This window comes from Chelonia mydas, chromosome 7 (assembly GCF_015237465.2).
Source record: "Chelonia mydas isolate rCheMyd1 chromosome 7, rCheMyd1.pri.v2, whole genome shotgun sequence".
In the NCBI taxonomy this organism is placed as follows: domain Eukaryota; kingdom Metazoa; phylum Chordata; order Testudines; family Cheloniidae; genus Chelonia; species Chelonia mydas.
Window position 1 is genome coordinate 44,685,978 of NC_057853.1, and position 18,854 is coordinate 44,704,831.

The window sequence follows — 18,854 nt, forward strand, 5'->3', positions numbered from 1 at the left end:
TTTGTCTATTAAAAACATTATACCTTGTCATACCGTATCAAATAGTATAGCTTGATCTATGGCATCTCTATTACCAATTTTATAGGCATAGAAGAGGAAGTTACTTCACAGCTTAGTAAGAATTTGTGGTTAGGTCTAGCTAATTAGCTGTTATAGTATAGCAACCTACATCTCCTCTGCAGTATCTGCTCTTCTATATCTAGATGTAAGTTTTGACAAGATTGCAGCCTGTGTGTGGATGTCTATAATATTGTTAATAAACTCCATATTTTCTGTGTCTTGCTATGGAAGGAACATTTGAAGAGGCTTCAAAATAAATCAAACCCCCAAATTGTGTAAAAATTTAGAAAGACCTTACTCCGGAGTTATATAGAAGAACTTTGCAGAAACCTGTAGATCGCTACTGATCATCACAGAGTACTCAACGATGGGCTGGATATTCATACCCTTATATTAAGTTGTACCTCACTTACAACTAGTTCCACTAATTTCAGTGAGGCTACTCATGGTATAAAGTTTTCCCAATCTGAGGATGGATACCCCAGTCTAGCCCTATAATTCAGGAGAGAGGTCAGAAGAATAGAAATGTGAATTTGGCATTCAAAATGAGTGTGGCTGAGGAGATGGATAATCAGTATGGCTCAGTAAATTGCAGGCAAATTGCCTGGATATCTACATAGTACAAATGAGACATGATTGGTGAGGCAGTATCTTTCATTGGTCTGACTTCTGTGGGTGAGAGGGACAAGCTTTTGAACGTATACTGAACTTTTCGTCGGTTCTCAAAATGTACTCAGAGTGTCACAGCTAAATACAAGGTGGAACAGATTGTTTAGCGTAAGTAGTTAACACATATTTCAAGGGACCATTCAAGGTGAAGTGGACTGTGTGACAGGTTGTCACCCGTGGGGTGCGGTCTGGGAGCCAGGGGAACCGCTGTACCCTTCTAAGACACACAACTGGGATGGTCTTGCTTTTCCTGCTCTGTTGGAGAGACAACCAGCCTCACCAGGCTCTGTTATCTTCCAACACAACAGCAAGTGGCACCACTCACCCAAACTAAGCTACCTGAGGGCAAACAGCAGACACCAGCCAATTTCCCAACTTCCCAGGCACGCACCCCCCACTGGAGTATAAACCCAAAATTATACAAACTTGCACAGCACAGGGATCTTACAATGTAAGCTCATAAATAGTTCATCCCTCCTTCATGTGAAGAGGAATATGCAACAAGCGTGTGTTAACCAAGCTGAGATTTTTCCCCATACATTTCGCTCAACGGCACACTGGTTTAGATAAAGCAAAAAACAAGTTTATTAGCTACAAAAAGATTTTAAGTGATTATAAGAATTTTCAAACAGGTCAAAGCAGATTACCTAGTAAATGAACAAAATCGCAAACTAAGCCTAAATTACTAGAAAGACTGGATATGAATTAGCAGTTCCTCACCCTAGCTGATGATACAAGCAGTCCACCAGGTTTCCATACACAGGCTAGAAATTCCTTTAGGCTGGGACCAGCACTTCCCCCAACACTGAGGATGGAGTGGAGGTTAAGGATAATTTAGGCATGGCCCAATATCTAAACAAACACTTTGCCTCAGTCTTTAATAAGGCTAATGAGGATCTTAGGGATAATGGTAGCATGACAAATAGGAATGGATATATGGTAGAACATATCTGTACATATATGGTACATATCTGAGGTAGAAGCGAAACTCGAACAGCTTAATGGGACTAAATTGGGGGGCCCAGATAATCTTCATCCAAGAATATTACAGGAATTGGCACATGAAATTGCAAGTCCATTAGCAAGAATTTTTAATGAATCTGTAAACTCAGGGGTCCGTATGTTGTACCGTATGACAGAACATTGTACCATATGACTGGAGAATTGCTAACATAGTTACTATTTTTAAGAAAGGAAAAAAACGTGATCTGGGTAACTATAGGCCTGTTAGTCTGACATCTGTAGTATGCAAGGTCTTGGAAAAAATTTTGAAGGAGAAAGTAGTTAAGGACATTGAGGTCAATGGTAAATGGGACAAAATACAACATGGTTTTACAAAAGGTAGATTGTGCCAAACCAACCTGATCTCCTTCTTTGAGAAAGTAACAGATTTTTTAGACAAAGGAAATGCAGTGAATCTAATTTACCTAGATTTCAGTAAGGCGTTTGATACCGTGCCACATGGGGAATTATTAATTAAATTGGAAAAGATGGGGATCAATATGAAAACTGAAAGGTGGATAAGGAATTGGTTAAAAGGGAGACTACAGCGGGCCATACTGAAAGGTGAACTGTCAGACTGGAGGGAGGTTACCAGTGGAGTTCCTCAGGGATTGGTTTTGGGGCCAATCTTATATAATCTTTTTATTACTGACCTCGGCACAAAAAGTGGGAGTGTGCTAATAAAGTTTGTGGATGATACAAAGCTGTGAGGTATTGCCAATTTAGAGAAGGACCGGGATATCATACAGGAGGATCTGGATGACCTTGTAAACAGGAGTAATAGTAATAGGATGAAATTTAATAGTGAGAAGTGTAAGGTCATGCATTTAGGGATTAATAACAAGAATTTTAGTTATGAGCTGGGGATGCATCAATTAGAAGTAACGGAGGAGGAGAAGGACCTTGGAGTATTAGTTGACCACAGGATGACGTTGAGCCACCAATGTGATATGGCTGTGAAAAAAGCTAACGCGGTCTTGGGATGCATCAGGCAAGGTATTTCCAGTAGAGATAAGGAGGTGTTAGTACCGTTATACAAGGCACTGGTGAGACCTCACCTGGAATACTGTGTGCAGTTCTGGTCTGCCATGTTTAAGAAGGATGAATTCAAACTGAATAGCTACAGAGAAGGGCTACTAGGATGATTCGAGGAATGGAAAACCTGTCTTATGAAAGGAGACTCAAGGAGCTTGGCTTGTTTAGCCTAACCAAAAGAAGGTTATGGGGAGATATGATTGCTCTCTATAAATATATCAGAGGGATAAATACCAGAGAGGGAGAGGAATTATTTAAGCCCAGTACCAATGTGGACACAAGAACAAATGGATATAAACTGGCCATCGGGAAGTGTAGACTTGAAATTAGACGAAGGTTTTTAACCATCAGAGGGGTGAAGTTTTGGAATAGCCTTCCAAGGGAAGCAGTGGGGGCAAAAGACCTATCTGGCTTCAAGATTAAACTTGATAAGTTTATGGAGGAGATGGTATGGTGGGATAACATGATTTTGGCAATTAATTGATCTTTAACTATTCATGGTAAATAGGCCCAATGGCCTGTGATGGGATGTTAGATAGTGTGGGATCTGAGTTACTAGAGAGAATTCTTTCCTGGGTATCTGGCTGGTGAATCTTGCCCACATGCTCAGGGTTCAGCTGACCGCCATATTTGGGGTCAGGAAGGAATTTTCCTCCAGGGCAGATTGGAAGAGGCCCTGGAGGTTTTTTGCCTTCCTCTGTAGCATGGGGCACGGGTCACTTGCTGGAGGATTCTCTGCACCTTGAAGTCTTTAAACCATGATTTGAGGACTTCAGTAGTTCAGACTATTGGTGAGAGGTTTATTGCAGGAGTGGGTGGGTGAGATTCTGTGGCCTGCATTGTGCAGGAGGTCAGACTAGATGATCATAATGGTCCCTTCTGTCCTTAATATCTATGAGTTTATGAGTTCAGTCTTTGTTCCTCAGGTGATTCCAGCAGTTCTCTTGTGTGGAGAGTGAGGCCCCTAGATGATGTATATCTTATATACTAACCTTATATATCTTTAACATATGGTGGTAAGCCTTTGTTCTAAAAGCAATTCCCAGCCCAGTTTGTGGAAAAATAGAGGTGTCAAAATGGAGTTCAGTGTCATGTCACCTGGTTACATGTCCTTGCTGAGTCATAGTAGCCATTACTTACAGGCTGTCTGGAACGTTCTCAACCAGGCTCACCAGGTGGAGGATAAGCGTCTCATAAGGCCTATTGTTTTCTCTAATGGGCCATTACCCTGAATAGGCCCTTCACAACCAGCTATGTAGACTGGAAGCCTTTTGCTTAGTGGGTGTTACCCAGGTATAACCACATTTGAAATACAGATATATACTCAGTTTTCATAACTTCAGATACAAAAATGATACGTGCATACAAATAAGATAATCATATTCAGCAAAACATAACTTTTCCATAGACACCTGACAAGACACATCTTGTATGAATTGCATCATAATTATGTCATAATTATATCATAATCATACAACTATGAAGAATATGGGGAGCAATGTCACAGCTTCTTTACATGATACAAGTCCATCTACCATAGAACAGACTAAATAAAAATGAGAGAGCCATGCAGAAAAAGCATTAGTACTCTGTTGGAGGGGTTGGCCAGTAGATCCCTGTGGTACAGAATTTTACACTAAGCCATCACAAAAGTCTCCTCTCTATAAAGAAGTGTCATGAAAACCTCTATAGAAATGCAAGGAGTGTGGTCTCCCCACAGTGTAATCTCCATATCTATAAGAGTAAGTAGACAAGATTTGCTCCGAAAAGAGAATTTAATCTCTTTGACATTGTTGGCAGTAATAAAATAATATTTTTAAAAAGTAAATTCATAACTCAGCAGTTAGCTTGGATGCCATAATAAAGTACTTGATCTTCTATAATCTGTGCATTATCATCTGGAACAAAGAACAGCAAATTCAATTTTGGTTCAGGCAAACTAATACCAGTTCTTTAAAGATTGATTTAGCACAGAATAACTTTGAATAGGGACATGCAATTTTAGTAAATTTCTCTTAAATAGTTTCAGCCAGGAGAGTAAAATCTCCCACCCTCCATCCACTTCCCTGTACAGTGCTGTTAAAAAGTCAGATTAAGAGAAAATAAAGTTTTGGAAAGGCTTGGTAACATTGTACAGTGGGAATACAGTGAAAGCATTGTTTTTATTTTTGACATGTGCATATGTAAAAAAAATATACCATACTGAAATGATAAAGGACAAAGTGTCAATTAAGAACTCAAAAATTGAGTTTAGGAGCATTTCAATAAATATGTGTTAACTGAAATTCTAAAATGTAATATGCTATGTGATGGTAGGATGACAAGATCACAAGAGTGAAATATCAGGACACGTTGGGCAAGGGGGACGGGGGGGGAAGAGAGCCACAGGTGTACAGCCCCGACCAGAGCCATGAGAGGGGGCACACAGCCCTAGGAAGCTGCAATAGGGGTGTACAGCCCCTGCTGCAGCCCGCACCACAAGCCACGAGGCAAGGACTCAAGGACCCATGGCCCCAGCTCCAGCCCCTAGGAGAAGCCACAGGGCCAGGGGCACAGGTTTCTCCTCCCTCCCAGTGCCCCTCCCCACAGCCCCACCACCACAACTACACAATGCCCCACACAGACCCCCAGTGCCCTGACACACAAAGATCTCCCCCACTGCCTAGCACCCCAAAACACACAAACCTCCCCCACTGCCTAGCGCCCGCCACACCCTCACAGCCCAGCACCCCACACACACGCCTCCCAGACACTCACTCCATCACACCCTGCGCCCTTCCCTGGCCGCACTCACCAGCCCTGCTGGGAGGTCTCTAGCTCCTAGGGTCAGAGCGGCAAGGGAGGTCTCCAAACTCTCCACGTGCTGCGCCCACCACAAGTGCGAGCTCTGTGGCTCCCTTTGGCCGGGAAAAGCGCCAATGGGAGCTGCCGGAGCCACGGAGCGGTGCTTGCAGGCACCAGCAGCGCGTAGAGAGCTCCCCACCCCGACCCTAAGAGCCAGAGGGACCTGCCAGGGGACGAGGTGGGGAGTCCCGGCGGTGCTTACCTGGGGAGGCTCCCAGGAAGCATCCACCAGGTCCCTCTGGCTCCTAGGGTAGGGTCAGGTCAGGTTGGATGGAGTGGGGTCGGCGGGCGGAGGGCTCTCTGCCCGCTCCCAGCACCTGCAAGCCCTGCCCCTGCAGCTCTGATTGAGCAGGAGGGAGCCGGTGCAGCACGTGGAGACCCCCTCCGTCTCTGTGCCCAGGGGCTTCCCATACTGCAGGCTCTTGCTGGCGGGCGGCCACCGGGAGCTGCCCCAGGAAGCGCCGCCATGCCAGCCCCCGGGACTTTGGTGGTGATGGTGAGCAGTCCATCCCTGATATCGGGACAAAGGGTGTCCTGACTGATGTGCGGTCGGGACGCGGGACAAATGGGTTAAAATCGGGACTGTCCCGATAATATCGGGACATCTGGTCACCCTATGTGATGGCTTTCTGATTTCAGCCAATAATCAGATAAGGGGCATATAAAAGCACTACACAGGGTATTACATTACATAAATATATTGTGTCAAATTCTGAAGTAAGTCCAAGTGAATATAAGGTGATATAGCTTATTACTTCCAGCCTCCTTAGTGTGTTACACTAACCTACACTCCCTTTGACTTAAAAATATGCCCTTAGATTCAGACAGACTTATTGATGTGCAACTTACACCTTCTTAAACATTGTCTCTGGATTTGTCCCCTGAACCTGAATATAAGGGAGATCAAGTTGTTGTAACTGCCATATTGAGCAGCCAAAAGATAGAAGTTTATACTAAGAAAAGCAGCTAACAGAAAGCTAAAAGACAAGGTACATTAAAATTACTTATGTGAGTCCATGAGATAAACTAATCTGAAAGAGTCAAAACAAGTTATAAATTAGTATAATTTACATTATTATTATTTAGCATTGATTACTTATATTGCAGTCATACCTGGAGGCCTGCTAGACATTGTGCAAACAAACAGATGTTCCATGCCTGTGAATATTCAAAAAAAAAAAAAAAAGGTAAACTATGCCAATGTAAACGTCTTTAGACTTACCTCCCAATAAAACCTATTCATTGTACCTCTCTGAGCCTTTAACTGAGAATTTTTTTTCCTGGAAATGAAGGATTCCTTGCCAGATGAGTCAGTTCAGAGAGAAATACCAGGTCCAAATAATCATTCAGTCGATGCCAGTATTGGTGCTCCACCATGACCACTGGTACCACAAGATTTCAACAATTTCCACCCCACCATCAACCTCAGCCTGGACCAGTCCACACAAGAGGTCCACTTCCTAGACACTACAGTGCTAATAAGCGATGGTCACATAAACACCACCCTATACCGGAAACCTACTGACCATTATACTTACCTACATGCCTCCAGCTTTCATCCAGACCAGACCAGACCACACGATCCATTGTCTACAGCCAAGCTCTAAGATACAACCGCATTTGTTCCGATCCCTCAGACAGAGACAAACACCTACAGAATCTCTGTCAAGCGTTCTTAAAACTCCAATACCCACCTGCTGAAGTGAAAAAACAGATTGACAGATTGACAGAGCCAGTGGGGTACCCAGAAGTCACCTACTACAAGATGGGCCCAACAAAGAAAGTAACAGAATGCCACTAGCCGTCACCTAGGAGCCCCCAACTAAAACCTCTCCAGCGCATCATCAAGGATCTACAACCTATCCTGAAGGATAATCCCTCACTCTCACAGACCTTGGGAGACAGGCTAGTCCTCGCTTACAGACAGCCCCCTAACCTGAAGCAAATACTCACCAGCAACTACACATCACACAACAAAAACACCAACCCAGGAACCAAACCCTGCAACAAACCCAGGTGCCAACTCTGTCCACATATCTATTCAAGGGGCACCATCATAGGACCTAACCACATCAGCCACACCATCCAGGGCTTGTTCATCTGCACATCTACCAATGTGATATATGCCATTATTTGCCAGCAATGCCCCTCTGCCATGTACATTGGCCAAACGGGACAGTCTCTATGCAAAAGAATTAATGGACACAAATCTGACATCAGGAATCATAACATTCAAAAACCAGTAGGAGAACACTTCAGTCTTTCTGGTCACTCAATAACAGACCTAAAAGTGGCAGTTCTTCAACAAAATAACTTCAAAAACAGACTCAAGGTGAAGCTGCAGAACTGGAATTAATTTGCAGACTGGATACTATCAGATTAGGCCTGAATAAAGACTGGGAGTGGTTGGGTCATTACAAAACCTAAACTTAATTTCCCCAATACTAATTTCTCCCTATTGTTACTCACACCTTCTTGTCAACTGTCTGTAATGGGCCACTCTCATTACCACTTCAAAAGTTATTTTTCCTCCCTTGGTATCCTGCTGTTAATTGATTTATCTCGTTAGACCGACCTCACACTTGGTAAGGCAACCCCCATCCTTTCATGTATTTATACCTGCTCCTGTATTTTCCACTCCATGCATCTGATGAAGTGGGTTCTAGCCCACGAAAGCTGATGCCCAAATAAATTTGGTAGTCTCTAAGGTGCCACAAGGACTTCTCATTGTTTTGGCTGGTACAACAAAGTGACTTCACTATAACCTGTTTAGATCATATGCCAAACATATGGCCCATGGGCCATCCAGTCCTCAAAATGTATTTCTTCTTCTTCGAGTGCTTGCTCATGTCGATTCCAAGTAGGTGTGCATGCACCACATGCTGTTGTTGGAAGATTTTTCCCCTAGCGGTACACGTTGTGCTGGCTGTGGAGCCCTCTGGAGTCCCGCCTTCATTGCAGTGTATATGGGTCCCTGCCGTCCCGCCGCCTCTCCAGTTCCTTCTTACCTCCGTGACAGTCGTTGGAACAGCTATTCTGTTGCTATGGCAGGCGATCCCCTAGTGAACTTCTTTGTTATTCCTACAAATAGTTAAAAACTTTGTATTAGTTAGTCATGTAGTTCTTAGTTAGTCTAGATAAGTTTCAGTTGCGAGTTTTCCCCCACTGTTTCCCATCCTGGGGACTGGGGCATGCCTTGGTGTTAAGGATTTAAGTCATGCGGGTCCTGTCTAAAGCCCATTCTAAAGGAGACCCACACAACTCCTGTTTAAAGTATTTGGAGGAAGCCCATCAGACTGAGAAGTGTTAAATCTTCAGAGGCTTCCGCCCAAGGACTAAGAAGGAAAGGGACTTCAGACTGAAATTGCTCTTCATGGAGTCAGCCCTTCTTCCCCAGCTGGCGCCAGTGGCGTCCAATCCCAGGCCCAGCACTTCCGTGCACAGTGCACTGGCCTCGGTAAGGGAAGCCATGGCACCGAGAAAGGACTCAGGGTCTAGGGTGCTGACGGTCCCTAGAGCCTGAGTCCTTTCTCGGCTGCGCCAAAGATCTCCTGCAGTGCGAGCGCCTGGCACTGCTCCCATTCGCCGGTGCTGCACAAAAAGAAGAGATCCAACAGAGGTCACTCTCCGGGGCACCAGTGGGGTGCGTCCCACCCTGGGACATGCTGCTCCAGCTCCAACTCAGCTGGCACCATTGACTCTGGCCTCAGAGGGAGGTCCGTCGAGTCCAGTTCTAATAGACTACCCAGTGCGGTAGTGTTGGGAGGAGGATTTAGACCTCCCCTACATGCTGGCCACCTTTGAGGCTGCCAGAGACCTCATAGCAATGATGGCACAGCCCCCCATCTGGACAGGTGATGGACTCTGTGCAGCCATGCTTCTGAGTACAATCACTCTCCCCATTATAATGCTGAGAGATACTTACTTTCTTATCCTTTAAATATAGGAGTGTTATTCCTTACACTTAGAAACAGAGTAGGGAAGGAGGAGCCATCAGTAATATGGGACTTGAAGTGGGACCATAGGAATTAACAAGTAAAGATTGCTCCACAGGTTTGCATTACTTGAGAGTAAAATGTTATTTTTCCTTATAAAATGCATTACAGTTATTTCTTAAATCACTCCCATCATAGCAGTAAATAGCTGGAAACATCTAGAAAGAGCACAAATGGCCAACAGTTGCAATTCAGCGGGAATTGCTAAGGAAAAGTACAGTCTTTTACACTGTGGTCTGAGTGAAATTAAACCCTGCTTTGAAATTCATGGCCTTTCCCTGCTCTTCACTTATATGAAAATTATTTTACCCACTGGCAGTTGCAATACTAGCACTTACTGAATATTGAAATGAGTAATATTGTATAGTTAATGAAGGGTAATGTGATCTAGTGACCTAAGCATATAATTGGGAGCCAAGAACTCCCAAGTTTTAATCCTGGCACTAACTTTACCTTTCTCTGTGGGGTTGGGACTTGCTCTCTCTGTCTGCATTTATTTTCCTGTACAAGGGAGGATAATACTACTACATACTTGCCTCATAACAGCTTTGTGTGAATTAGTTTTATGTTTTTAAAATGACATTCATGGTTAAAAGTACTAAGTAGTAAAATAGAAAGGATTCTGAAGAGGCAAACTAAGCAATTTCTCTGTATTCTGGGACATGTTGCAAGACATCGTCACTCCAGAGAAGCCTGTGTGAGGAACACTTCATCAGAGAGGTCCTGGTGTCTTTATTTTTTGGTTCTCACTTGGTATTTGCTCCCTGGCCCCTGTTTCGCACCCCTTGGACTGTGCATTCCATTATCATACTTTTCATTTCCTCCTAAAACCTTCCATTTTTAATTCCTCCTTTTTTTTTTTGTCTTAACTCTCATGTCAACCAATGGGATAATGTGTATTTATATGCTTTTAAGATGTTTTGTGCAGGTCTTGAAATAATATACATTCTAGTTTAAAAAGTACTTTTTTTATCTTCATGAACAGTTACAGTCTTCGCTCTCCCTGAGCCCCCAGTTGTCCTGGTAAATACATACTTAGTGAATCTGCTTTGTGTAGAAATTGCCCATCATTTGATGCCACACATCTTTTGATGCTTACTTAAAATATGTAATTAATTATTCATTTTAAACAATACATAAATGTGATCCCTCAATCAGCTCTGGCTTCCACTGAGGCAGTTTCTCCACTACATAGAGTTCCTGACAGCCCCTGTTTTCTCCCTTCTGGTGCAGCTGTTTTTCTTCTCTACCTGAAGTTGATTTCTCTGTAGCTCCTTCTGAATCTGTCTTCCTCTGCCCTACTTGCTACAGTTTCTCTGTACTCCCTTTGACACCAACTCTCCAACCCCCATCTTCATTTATTGATGGTTCCCATTACCTTCCTATTTCTTTTTCTGCTTTCTCTTTTTTGCTCCAAACTCTTCAGTGACCGTTACTCCTTTTTTGCCATCTCCCTGCCTCACATCCCTTGACCATCTTCTGGTTTGGAACACAGGCTGCATTCTACCTTCTTCATTCCCCTAACTCCTCATTGTTTCTGGGAGCAATATATTTTCAATTATAGTTGAGGAATACTTGTATTGCTTGAATATTCAGCTGCCAATCTAGTTGCCAAACTAGTTGCTATCAGCTCTCTTAGTTATGTCCTGCCACTCTCATATGGCTGAATGTTTGACTAGCACAAACGTCAAACAAAAATATTCTAAAATATTTGGATCACCAAATATTGCTGATATTTACATGGTTTGGCAAATTAATAATTCAATTCACACTTCCCTAATAAACTGTCCTATTACATTATACCTATTCTAAGATGGCTGCCAGCTTAGCAACCTAGTACTTTTAAAATTTTGTTAATTTTTATAAGTCACTGCATAACTCTTAGTTATTCAAATTACCTCTTTATCTTCTGTGTCTCTGGGAGATCTTTATACTGTGTTTTATCTGAACTAACAAATACCATAAGTTTGGATGGTGTCATCTGCTATTTCGTCCTTTCTTGCTATGCTCCACATCAGCGGAATCCCTTAGCATTGTGTATAATTTCAGAGCCCTTGACTATTAAAAATCTTGTGTCTCAGTGGTACACTTTACATTCCTTCAGTACAACACTCTTCCGTGCTGTGCAAAATAGTCATCAGTTCTACATTCTCTCATTCTCCACCTCTCCCCTAAAAGCAAAACAGAAAAACTCCATGAATTCTATACTCTCTCACTTCCCAGATTCATTAGTCCTTCTACCACCACCACCCTCTGGGCCAGTTCACCGTACTGCTCTCTCTTCAGTGCCTCAATGAGGCCACTCTAAACATCTCTCCTATATGACATCCTTTGCCTACTGCAGCAATAGCAGTGCAGACAAGTTGTCTGTGGGCTGTGCCTGTGGAGTGGAGTGGATGATCAGGTGAGGAATGAGTTCCTTTTGATGGTGGACTGCATGGTCATCGGAGGAATATGTCCCCTTTGGTTCATGAAGAAGACAATTCTCCTTGAACTACTGAAGATCTTCCTTAGCTGGGGCAAAAGAGTGGGAATGGGGCTGGGAGAAAAAATTCTCTCTTGTCTTACGAGTGGAGGCTTTAGGCTCCTCCCTAGCATGAGCTCCATAGACTCTAGGCTAGGAGTGGGGCTGGGTAGGCACCAGTGGGGAGACTGGTGGACTAGAGTGGCTATAGTCCCTATAATGGCAACTTGGCTCTATCTCTTCCTGGTGTGCTGCTGGTGTGGCTGATGGGAAGGGTTTGTGAGAAATGCATGGTGTATGATTCACTGCAGGTTGGCACCTGTGATAAATGAAGTGGGGTAGCTCCCTTTTTTGGACACCCAGCCAGCCAGTTAGCTATAAAATTCCTCTTAGTAGCTTTTCTCTACTTGCTTTACCTGTAAAGGGTTAACAAGCCAACAGGTAAAAGAAAAGGAGTGGGCACCTGACCAAAAGAGCCAATGGGAGGGCTAGAACTTTTTTAAATTGGGGAAAAAACTTCCTTTTTTCTGTGTGTTGTGGTTCTCCGGGTAAGAGGGGAACAGGGCAGCAGTTATGCTGTGAGAAGCTTTAAGCCAGGTATGAAAAACCATCAGATCATACCTAGAGATTGCATATCTGAAACCCCAGATATGTAAGTAAATTAGGGAATGTCTAGGAAGATGCAATTAGGTTTATTTCTGTTTATTTCTTATTGGCTTGTGGACTCCTCTGTGCTAACCCCAAATGCTTTTTGTTTTGCTTGTAAACTTTAAGCTGGACCTGAAGGAAGTTATTCTTGATGTTTAATTTTTGTAAGTGGGTTTTTTAAATCTAGCAAAAGCCTAAATTCCAGATGTGTTTTCTTTCTTTTTGTTTTTAATAAAATTTACCTTTTTTAAAGAACAGAATTGGATTTTTGGTGTCCTAAGAGGTTTGTGCATATGTTGTTTAATAAGGTGGTGGCAACAACTGATTTCCTTTGTTTTCTTTCTCAGCTCTTCCCCGGAGGGGTGTGTGAAAGGGCTTGAGGGTACTCCACAGGGAGGAATTCTCAAGTGCGCCTTCCTGGGTCCCAAAGAGTTTGGGTTTTTTTGCACTTATGTGGTGGCAGCATCTACCCATCCAAGGTCAGAGAGAAACTGTGACCTTGGGAGTTTAATCCAAGCCTGGAGTGGCCAGTATTAATTTTTAGAATCCTTGCAGGCCCCCACCTTCTGCAGTCAAAGTGCCAGAGTGGGGAATCAGCCTTGACAGCATCCACAAAGGGATTCCTTTTATAGTAGTTTCCATGGTCACAACAATAATGATCTTACTTGGGGCTGAAAATTTTAACAATCAGAGCCAACCATTTTTGGAAACCATTTTTTGTTTTGTCAAACAAATTTTTGCAGCCTACCTCTAAATATAATCAGTTTCTCTCCCCAATTATCATACCACTTTTTATAGGCCAATTTAAGATGTGTGTCTAAGTAGCTTCATGGTGAGAATGTACTGGGTACTAAAGGTCACTTTAACACAATAAAAATCAATAACTGGGTGTTACAGCCAGATAAATTGAAATTAGAAATTAGCCAAATAAATAAAAATTGAAATTAGAACACACGTTTTTAACAGTGAGGAACAACCAACCAAGGGAAGTGGTGGATTCCCCATCTTTATTGTCTTTACACCAGTGCGGGTTGCCTTTTTGGCTTTAGTCAAACACACATTAGGCTTAATACAGGGGTAACTGGATGAAATTCTATGATTTCTGTTTTACAGGAGGTCAGACTAAATAATCTAATAGTCCTTTCTGGCCTTGGAATCTATGAATCCATGAAGATTGTGGGGATTGTTACTGAGGTCATATCTTGAAATATAACGCAAACTTAACTGACTTGTGTTTTTTGGGTTTTTACGTTCCCACTCAAACTCCTACTGCAGAATCATAGAATATTAGAGTTGGAAGAGACCTCAGGAGGGCATCTAGTCCAACCCCCTGCTCAAAGCAGGACCAACCCCAGCTAAATCGGAAGATGAAGCCCAGCTGCATAGTTCCCTTCAGTCTTAGCAATTGTTTAGCACTGCTTTATGTCAGTTTCTTTTTTGAGATAATCTTTGCAAGGAAAAGGGCCAAAGATTTAAATATTGTTTTCAAAGAAAGCTAAAACTCTCCTTTACAGGGTCCAAAATCTGGCTCCACGGAAAAAGAGACTTTCACAAACTCCTGCCAATTCAATACTGACTTTGTCCAACACTGATGTCATTCACAGAAGCTGTCTGTCATCTCAGGAATTTTTCCTAAGTGACTTACTTGCAGAACTGCTTCAAAGAGTAATCAGACTATGAGGCAAAAGTAGAAAGAGAAAGTCCTATGCAGAGGGAACTACCCAATAAATGGAGCTCCATGTCATCTAATTCTCATCTGTACCAGGGAACTTTTCCAAAAAATTTCCTTCTGTTGATTAATCTGCCTCAGGGCCATCACTGCTAGCAACAGTGGGAACTTTAGGGTGAATGGCCTATTGATGGTTTCTGGCATTTTAAGCATTGTGTCATCTGACCCCGCACAGAGCAGGTCTTATCAACCCAATTAAACATTTTACATAATATGGATTGAACTTCAACTCGCATTACAGATAAGAACATGTTAGGCTCTTAAGAGCTAGTAGAAAAAGGTTTAATTCAGTTACTGTGGCACTGCACACAGGTATGAGCTCATTGGGAGTAGGTACTGTGCAGGATTACCATAGCATTAGAGGATGAGAATCCTCTAGACTGGAAATCCATGGTGTTAGAAGATTTTACTAAATTTAGAGTACCAAATAAGTTTCGAAGGTAATAGTTTCAGCGTGCTACTATGGCTGTTGTGTCAAATGTTATTAACCAGAGGATAGCATCTGTCATAAATGTAAAGGGAAGGGTAACCACCTTTCTGTTACCCTGTAAGGTATTTACAATCCTGATTTTACAGAGGTGATTCTTTTACCTTTTCTTTAACCTTTTCTTGAATTAAAATTATTCTTTTAAGAACCTGATTGATTTTTCATTGTTCTTAAGATCCAAGGGTTTGGGTCTGTGTTCACCTGTACAAATTGGTGAGGATTCTTATCAAGCCTTCCCCAGGAAAGGGGGTGTAGGGCTCAGGGGGATCTTTTGGGGGAAGACGTCTCCAAGTGGGCTCTTTCCCTGTTCTTTGTTTAAAATGCTTGGTGGTGGCAGCATGGGATTCAAGGACAAGGCAAAGTTTGTTCCTTGAGGAAGTTTTAACCTAAGCTGGTAAGAATAAGCTTAAAGGGTCTTTCATGCAGGTCCCCACATCTGTACCCTAGAGTTCAGAGTGGGGAAGGAACCTTGACAGCATCTTTGTCACATACTGAATAACATATCCTGCCACTATTTGAGTTGGCAATTCCAAAGAGAGTTGAAATCATGAGAATGGAACAGTTTTAAACAGTCATCAGCTTTGGCAGCCTTTCCTGTAATGCCGTAATGGTAGTCTCTAACTCCGCATAAAGGATAGTTCTGTGTATTCTGTTCTTTTGATAATAATATTAGAAAGCATCTGTTTATTTTTTGTCACCTGAGATTCACATGTTTGGGAGGGATCACTTCTTATACATTTTAACATGTGTATGCATTGGCCTTTTAGACTCAGGAAAACTTTCTAATCTATGGTATTTATATGATGCTAATTGTTGAAACAGATCTTTAATGGCCCACAGCTGGGCAGATTGTTACCTGTACCAATGAAAATTCACATTCAGTTTGCACAATGCACAGCAGTTTATTTGAGAAAGAATCACACAAGCAGTAAAAGGTTATATAATACATCTTCCTTATACACCTCAATTTCCCAAGCGTAAACCCTCAGTAATTATGTTGGCCTTACACAGTATCCTGACTGGCAAACAAAGCAGATAGAGCTACCGGTTCTAGATGGAGACTTCTTTTCTTCTCTTCTCTTCCCCTTTCAGGTAGTTGGTCTGTCAAATGTCCCCTGAAGCAGGGTCTTGGTTACCCCAAGGGCCTCTGGTTCCAAAGTCCTACAAAAGTCCCTCATAGCAAGGTGTTGGCTACCCTGAGATCCTCTATCTCACAGCATCACAGACCTCTTCAGATGTTAATTGGGGAACTGACTAACTCTGCTAGCATTTATACCTCTTGTTCTCAAAGGAGTCACATGTCGCAGAAATATGCCCTGTTGGGCGTTCCATTACTGTTTTTTTAAATTAATATTTTAGAAGGGACTGCAAAATGGACAGAGACCAAAGATCAGTTGATGTTTACCCTCTCATTAATCATTCACTTGAGCTCTTGGTGCAGTGCCATCCTAAATGGTCATTTTGACCCAGATCGGCCTGTACCAAGCTCACTGATCCCGTGTCTTCTACATATTTACTTTTGTGAGCTGGCCATCAGCTGATATGTTTCAAAGTTCCATGTTGAAACCCACACACACAGATAGAGCCTTTGATTAACCAATTCCAGCACTTTCAGTAAATTTCCATACCAACTATCTGATGCTAAGAGTACCCTGCTCCCAGAATCCTCTAGCAAATTCAGACGTACCCAGCCATAATAAACTCATGTTTACTACATTGATTCATATCAAACACAGCAATTCACAATAATAATTTGGCACCGTCCCAACACTAATCACCATAATTTCTACATGCTGACATCAATGCATATTATACTTAAAATATAAACACTATATCGTTGATTATATCTGGCACTCTAGTGGCAGCACATTTTAAGATTGCTTAAACAGTTCTATTATAAACCCCCATTTTCAGTTGCTAATGAAGGTCAACGTTTTTCATCTTTTGGTCTGTACAAAGGTGAAATATATTTGGTAAGTTTCAGCAAAAACAGGTTAGCCATTTTTGAGAATGAAGACAGTGGTGAAAAATATACATTTCCTATTATTAAAAAGCATAAATAAATTGTGCCACCATTTTTAAAATGATTAGCTCCAAAGTGTGCTTAGAGTAGAAATTGACGTTTGACAGGTAATACCTGGAAGGAAGGTTGCCTTCAATGTCCTGGTGTAAATCTAATTGTATCTGGCAAAGATATGAGGGTTTGAAAATTGTAGTTTGCCTATCTGCAGTAGTTTTTTAAAAATTATAGCACTTTTTAACGACTGTCTTCCAATGGTATAAATGAAAGAGGGCTGTACAGTGCTTCTGTGAATAGATAATTTAGGACCATAAAAAAAAAAAATCTCTTGAGTCCTGCCTGATTCATTGGGAGTGAGTTTTGTGCCTCATAGCCAAATGCCCCAGTCGGCCATTCTGGATGCTGCTGATAGCTAAAACATAGCAATGCTGCTTCCTTAGCTATGTGGAGAAATGCCTTACACTCTAGCAGTCAAGTAAGACAGCTTTTCAGCCCATTGAAACCACTGGACCCTATTTTGCAAAATAAATAAATTACTCAGTGTTAAGGTTGGGTTTTAGTTGCACAAGAGTCATGACGTTCAGAATGAATTTCCTAAAGCATCCTACGCTGTTTCCTTGCATGTATGCCTTTTATTAAAAGATTACTCAATACTGAAACAATGAGATATACTAGTTGGCAAAGCAAACCTTAAAATGGAAAGAAAGCGATTTTTTTTCTAGTCCTCCTCCAATTGGACTGCAAAAGTAAATTGAATTGAATACTATTTTTAAAATATGTATACATACATGAACATTCTTTGTTACTCTATATATGTTGTTTAATCATGTAACAAAAGAACCTGCTGAAATTGTGTGGGTAGGAACCTTAACTCTAAATTTCCCAACTTTTGTGAAATTAACTCACCCATCCCATTGCATCAACATAGTGGCCCAGATCCTCAGCTGATATACATTGGGATAGCTCCATTGAAGTTAGTGGAGCCAGCTAATTTACACTATATGAGGAGCTTGACCCTATGTTTTTGTCTGCTTTTGTTTTTCATTTTCATATTTAAAAGATTATCTATGTTGAAAACCAACAGTACTTGAAGGATAGCATGCACCTTAGAGGTTCAAGTGTCATTGTTCCTATGTGTGCATGTAGAGTAGATAGATGAACTAACAGTTGTTCCATCTGCCTTTCTCTTTCATAGACATTTGGGCCTGGATCTAGTTCCTCGGAAGGACTTTGAGGTGGTGGATTCAGATCAGATCAGCATTTCAGATCTTTATAAAATGGTAAGAAACCTCAGGTGAAAGTCCTTTGTTTGTGTATAAGCATGGGGAAGAGATTTTCCTTTTCTTATTTATGTTGCTTGTTTGGGTGAGGGGAGGGGGAATTAAATCATTTTTATATTGTTTCCAACATTACTAATATTGGTGGGGGAGAAGGCGAGCGATTGGTGCTCGTCCTTAGCTGATGCTATGAAAGATGGGTATTTCTGGGTTTGTTACATATCACTCTATAAAGCTTCCAGCTTCACAGAGTCTCATTGTTTTCAATCTGAACTTTTTTTTAAATGAAAAATCAGGTAAATAGTGATGTCAGGGTTCTTTCCTGAGAGTGGTCTATAATAAGTGTTTTTCTCTGTGTGATCACTAGACTAGGCATATATGTACCACAACATGCTTGATTTATCAAGTTCTGCTTTTCAATAGGAAAAGAGGCTTTTTCTGTAAGGTTTTATTACACTAGCTATGTTAATTTTATTCTTTCCCTTTATTTTCTTGATTCACTGACTACGTTGTAGTTTAAATTTGGCATTTCTTTTATCTCTCTAACTCATTGATTATTCTGGTAGTTACTGTCTTTATTTGTCTTTATTACTCTAACTTGTTAGTTAAAACAACCCATATTTT

General features: G+C 41.7%; 1 protein-coding gene across 10 annotated transcripts in view; it reads left to right on the plus strand.

Annotated features, from left to right (window-relative positions):
- The window catches only part of DOCK3 (dedicator of cytokinesis 3), a 604,430-nt gene that overhangs the window by 318,676 nt on the left and 266,900 nt on the right, over nt 1-18,854 (plus strand). For all 10 annotated transcript variants that reach the window (XM_043550359.1, XM_043550357.1, XM_043550356.1 and 7 more), the window contains exon 7: nt 18,149-18,233. In XM_043550359.1, the coding sequence (XP_043406294.1) occupies nt 18,149-18,233 (85 nt within the window). The remainder of the gene's footprint in view (nt 1-18,148; nt 18,234-18,854) is intronic.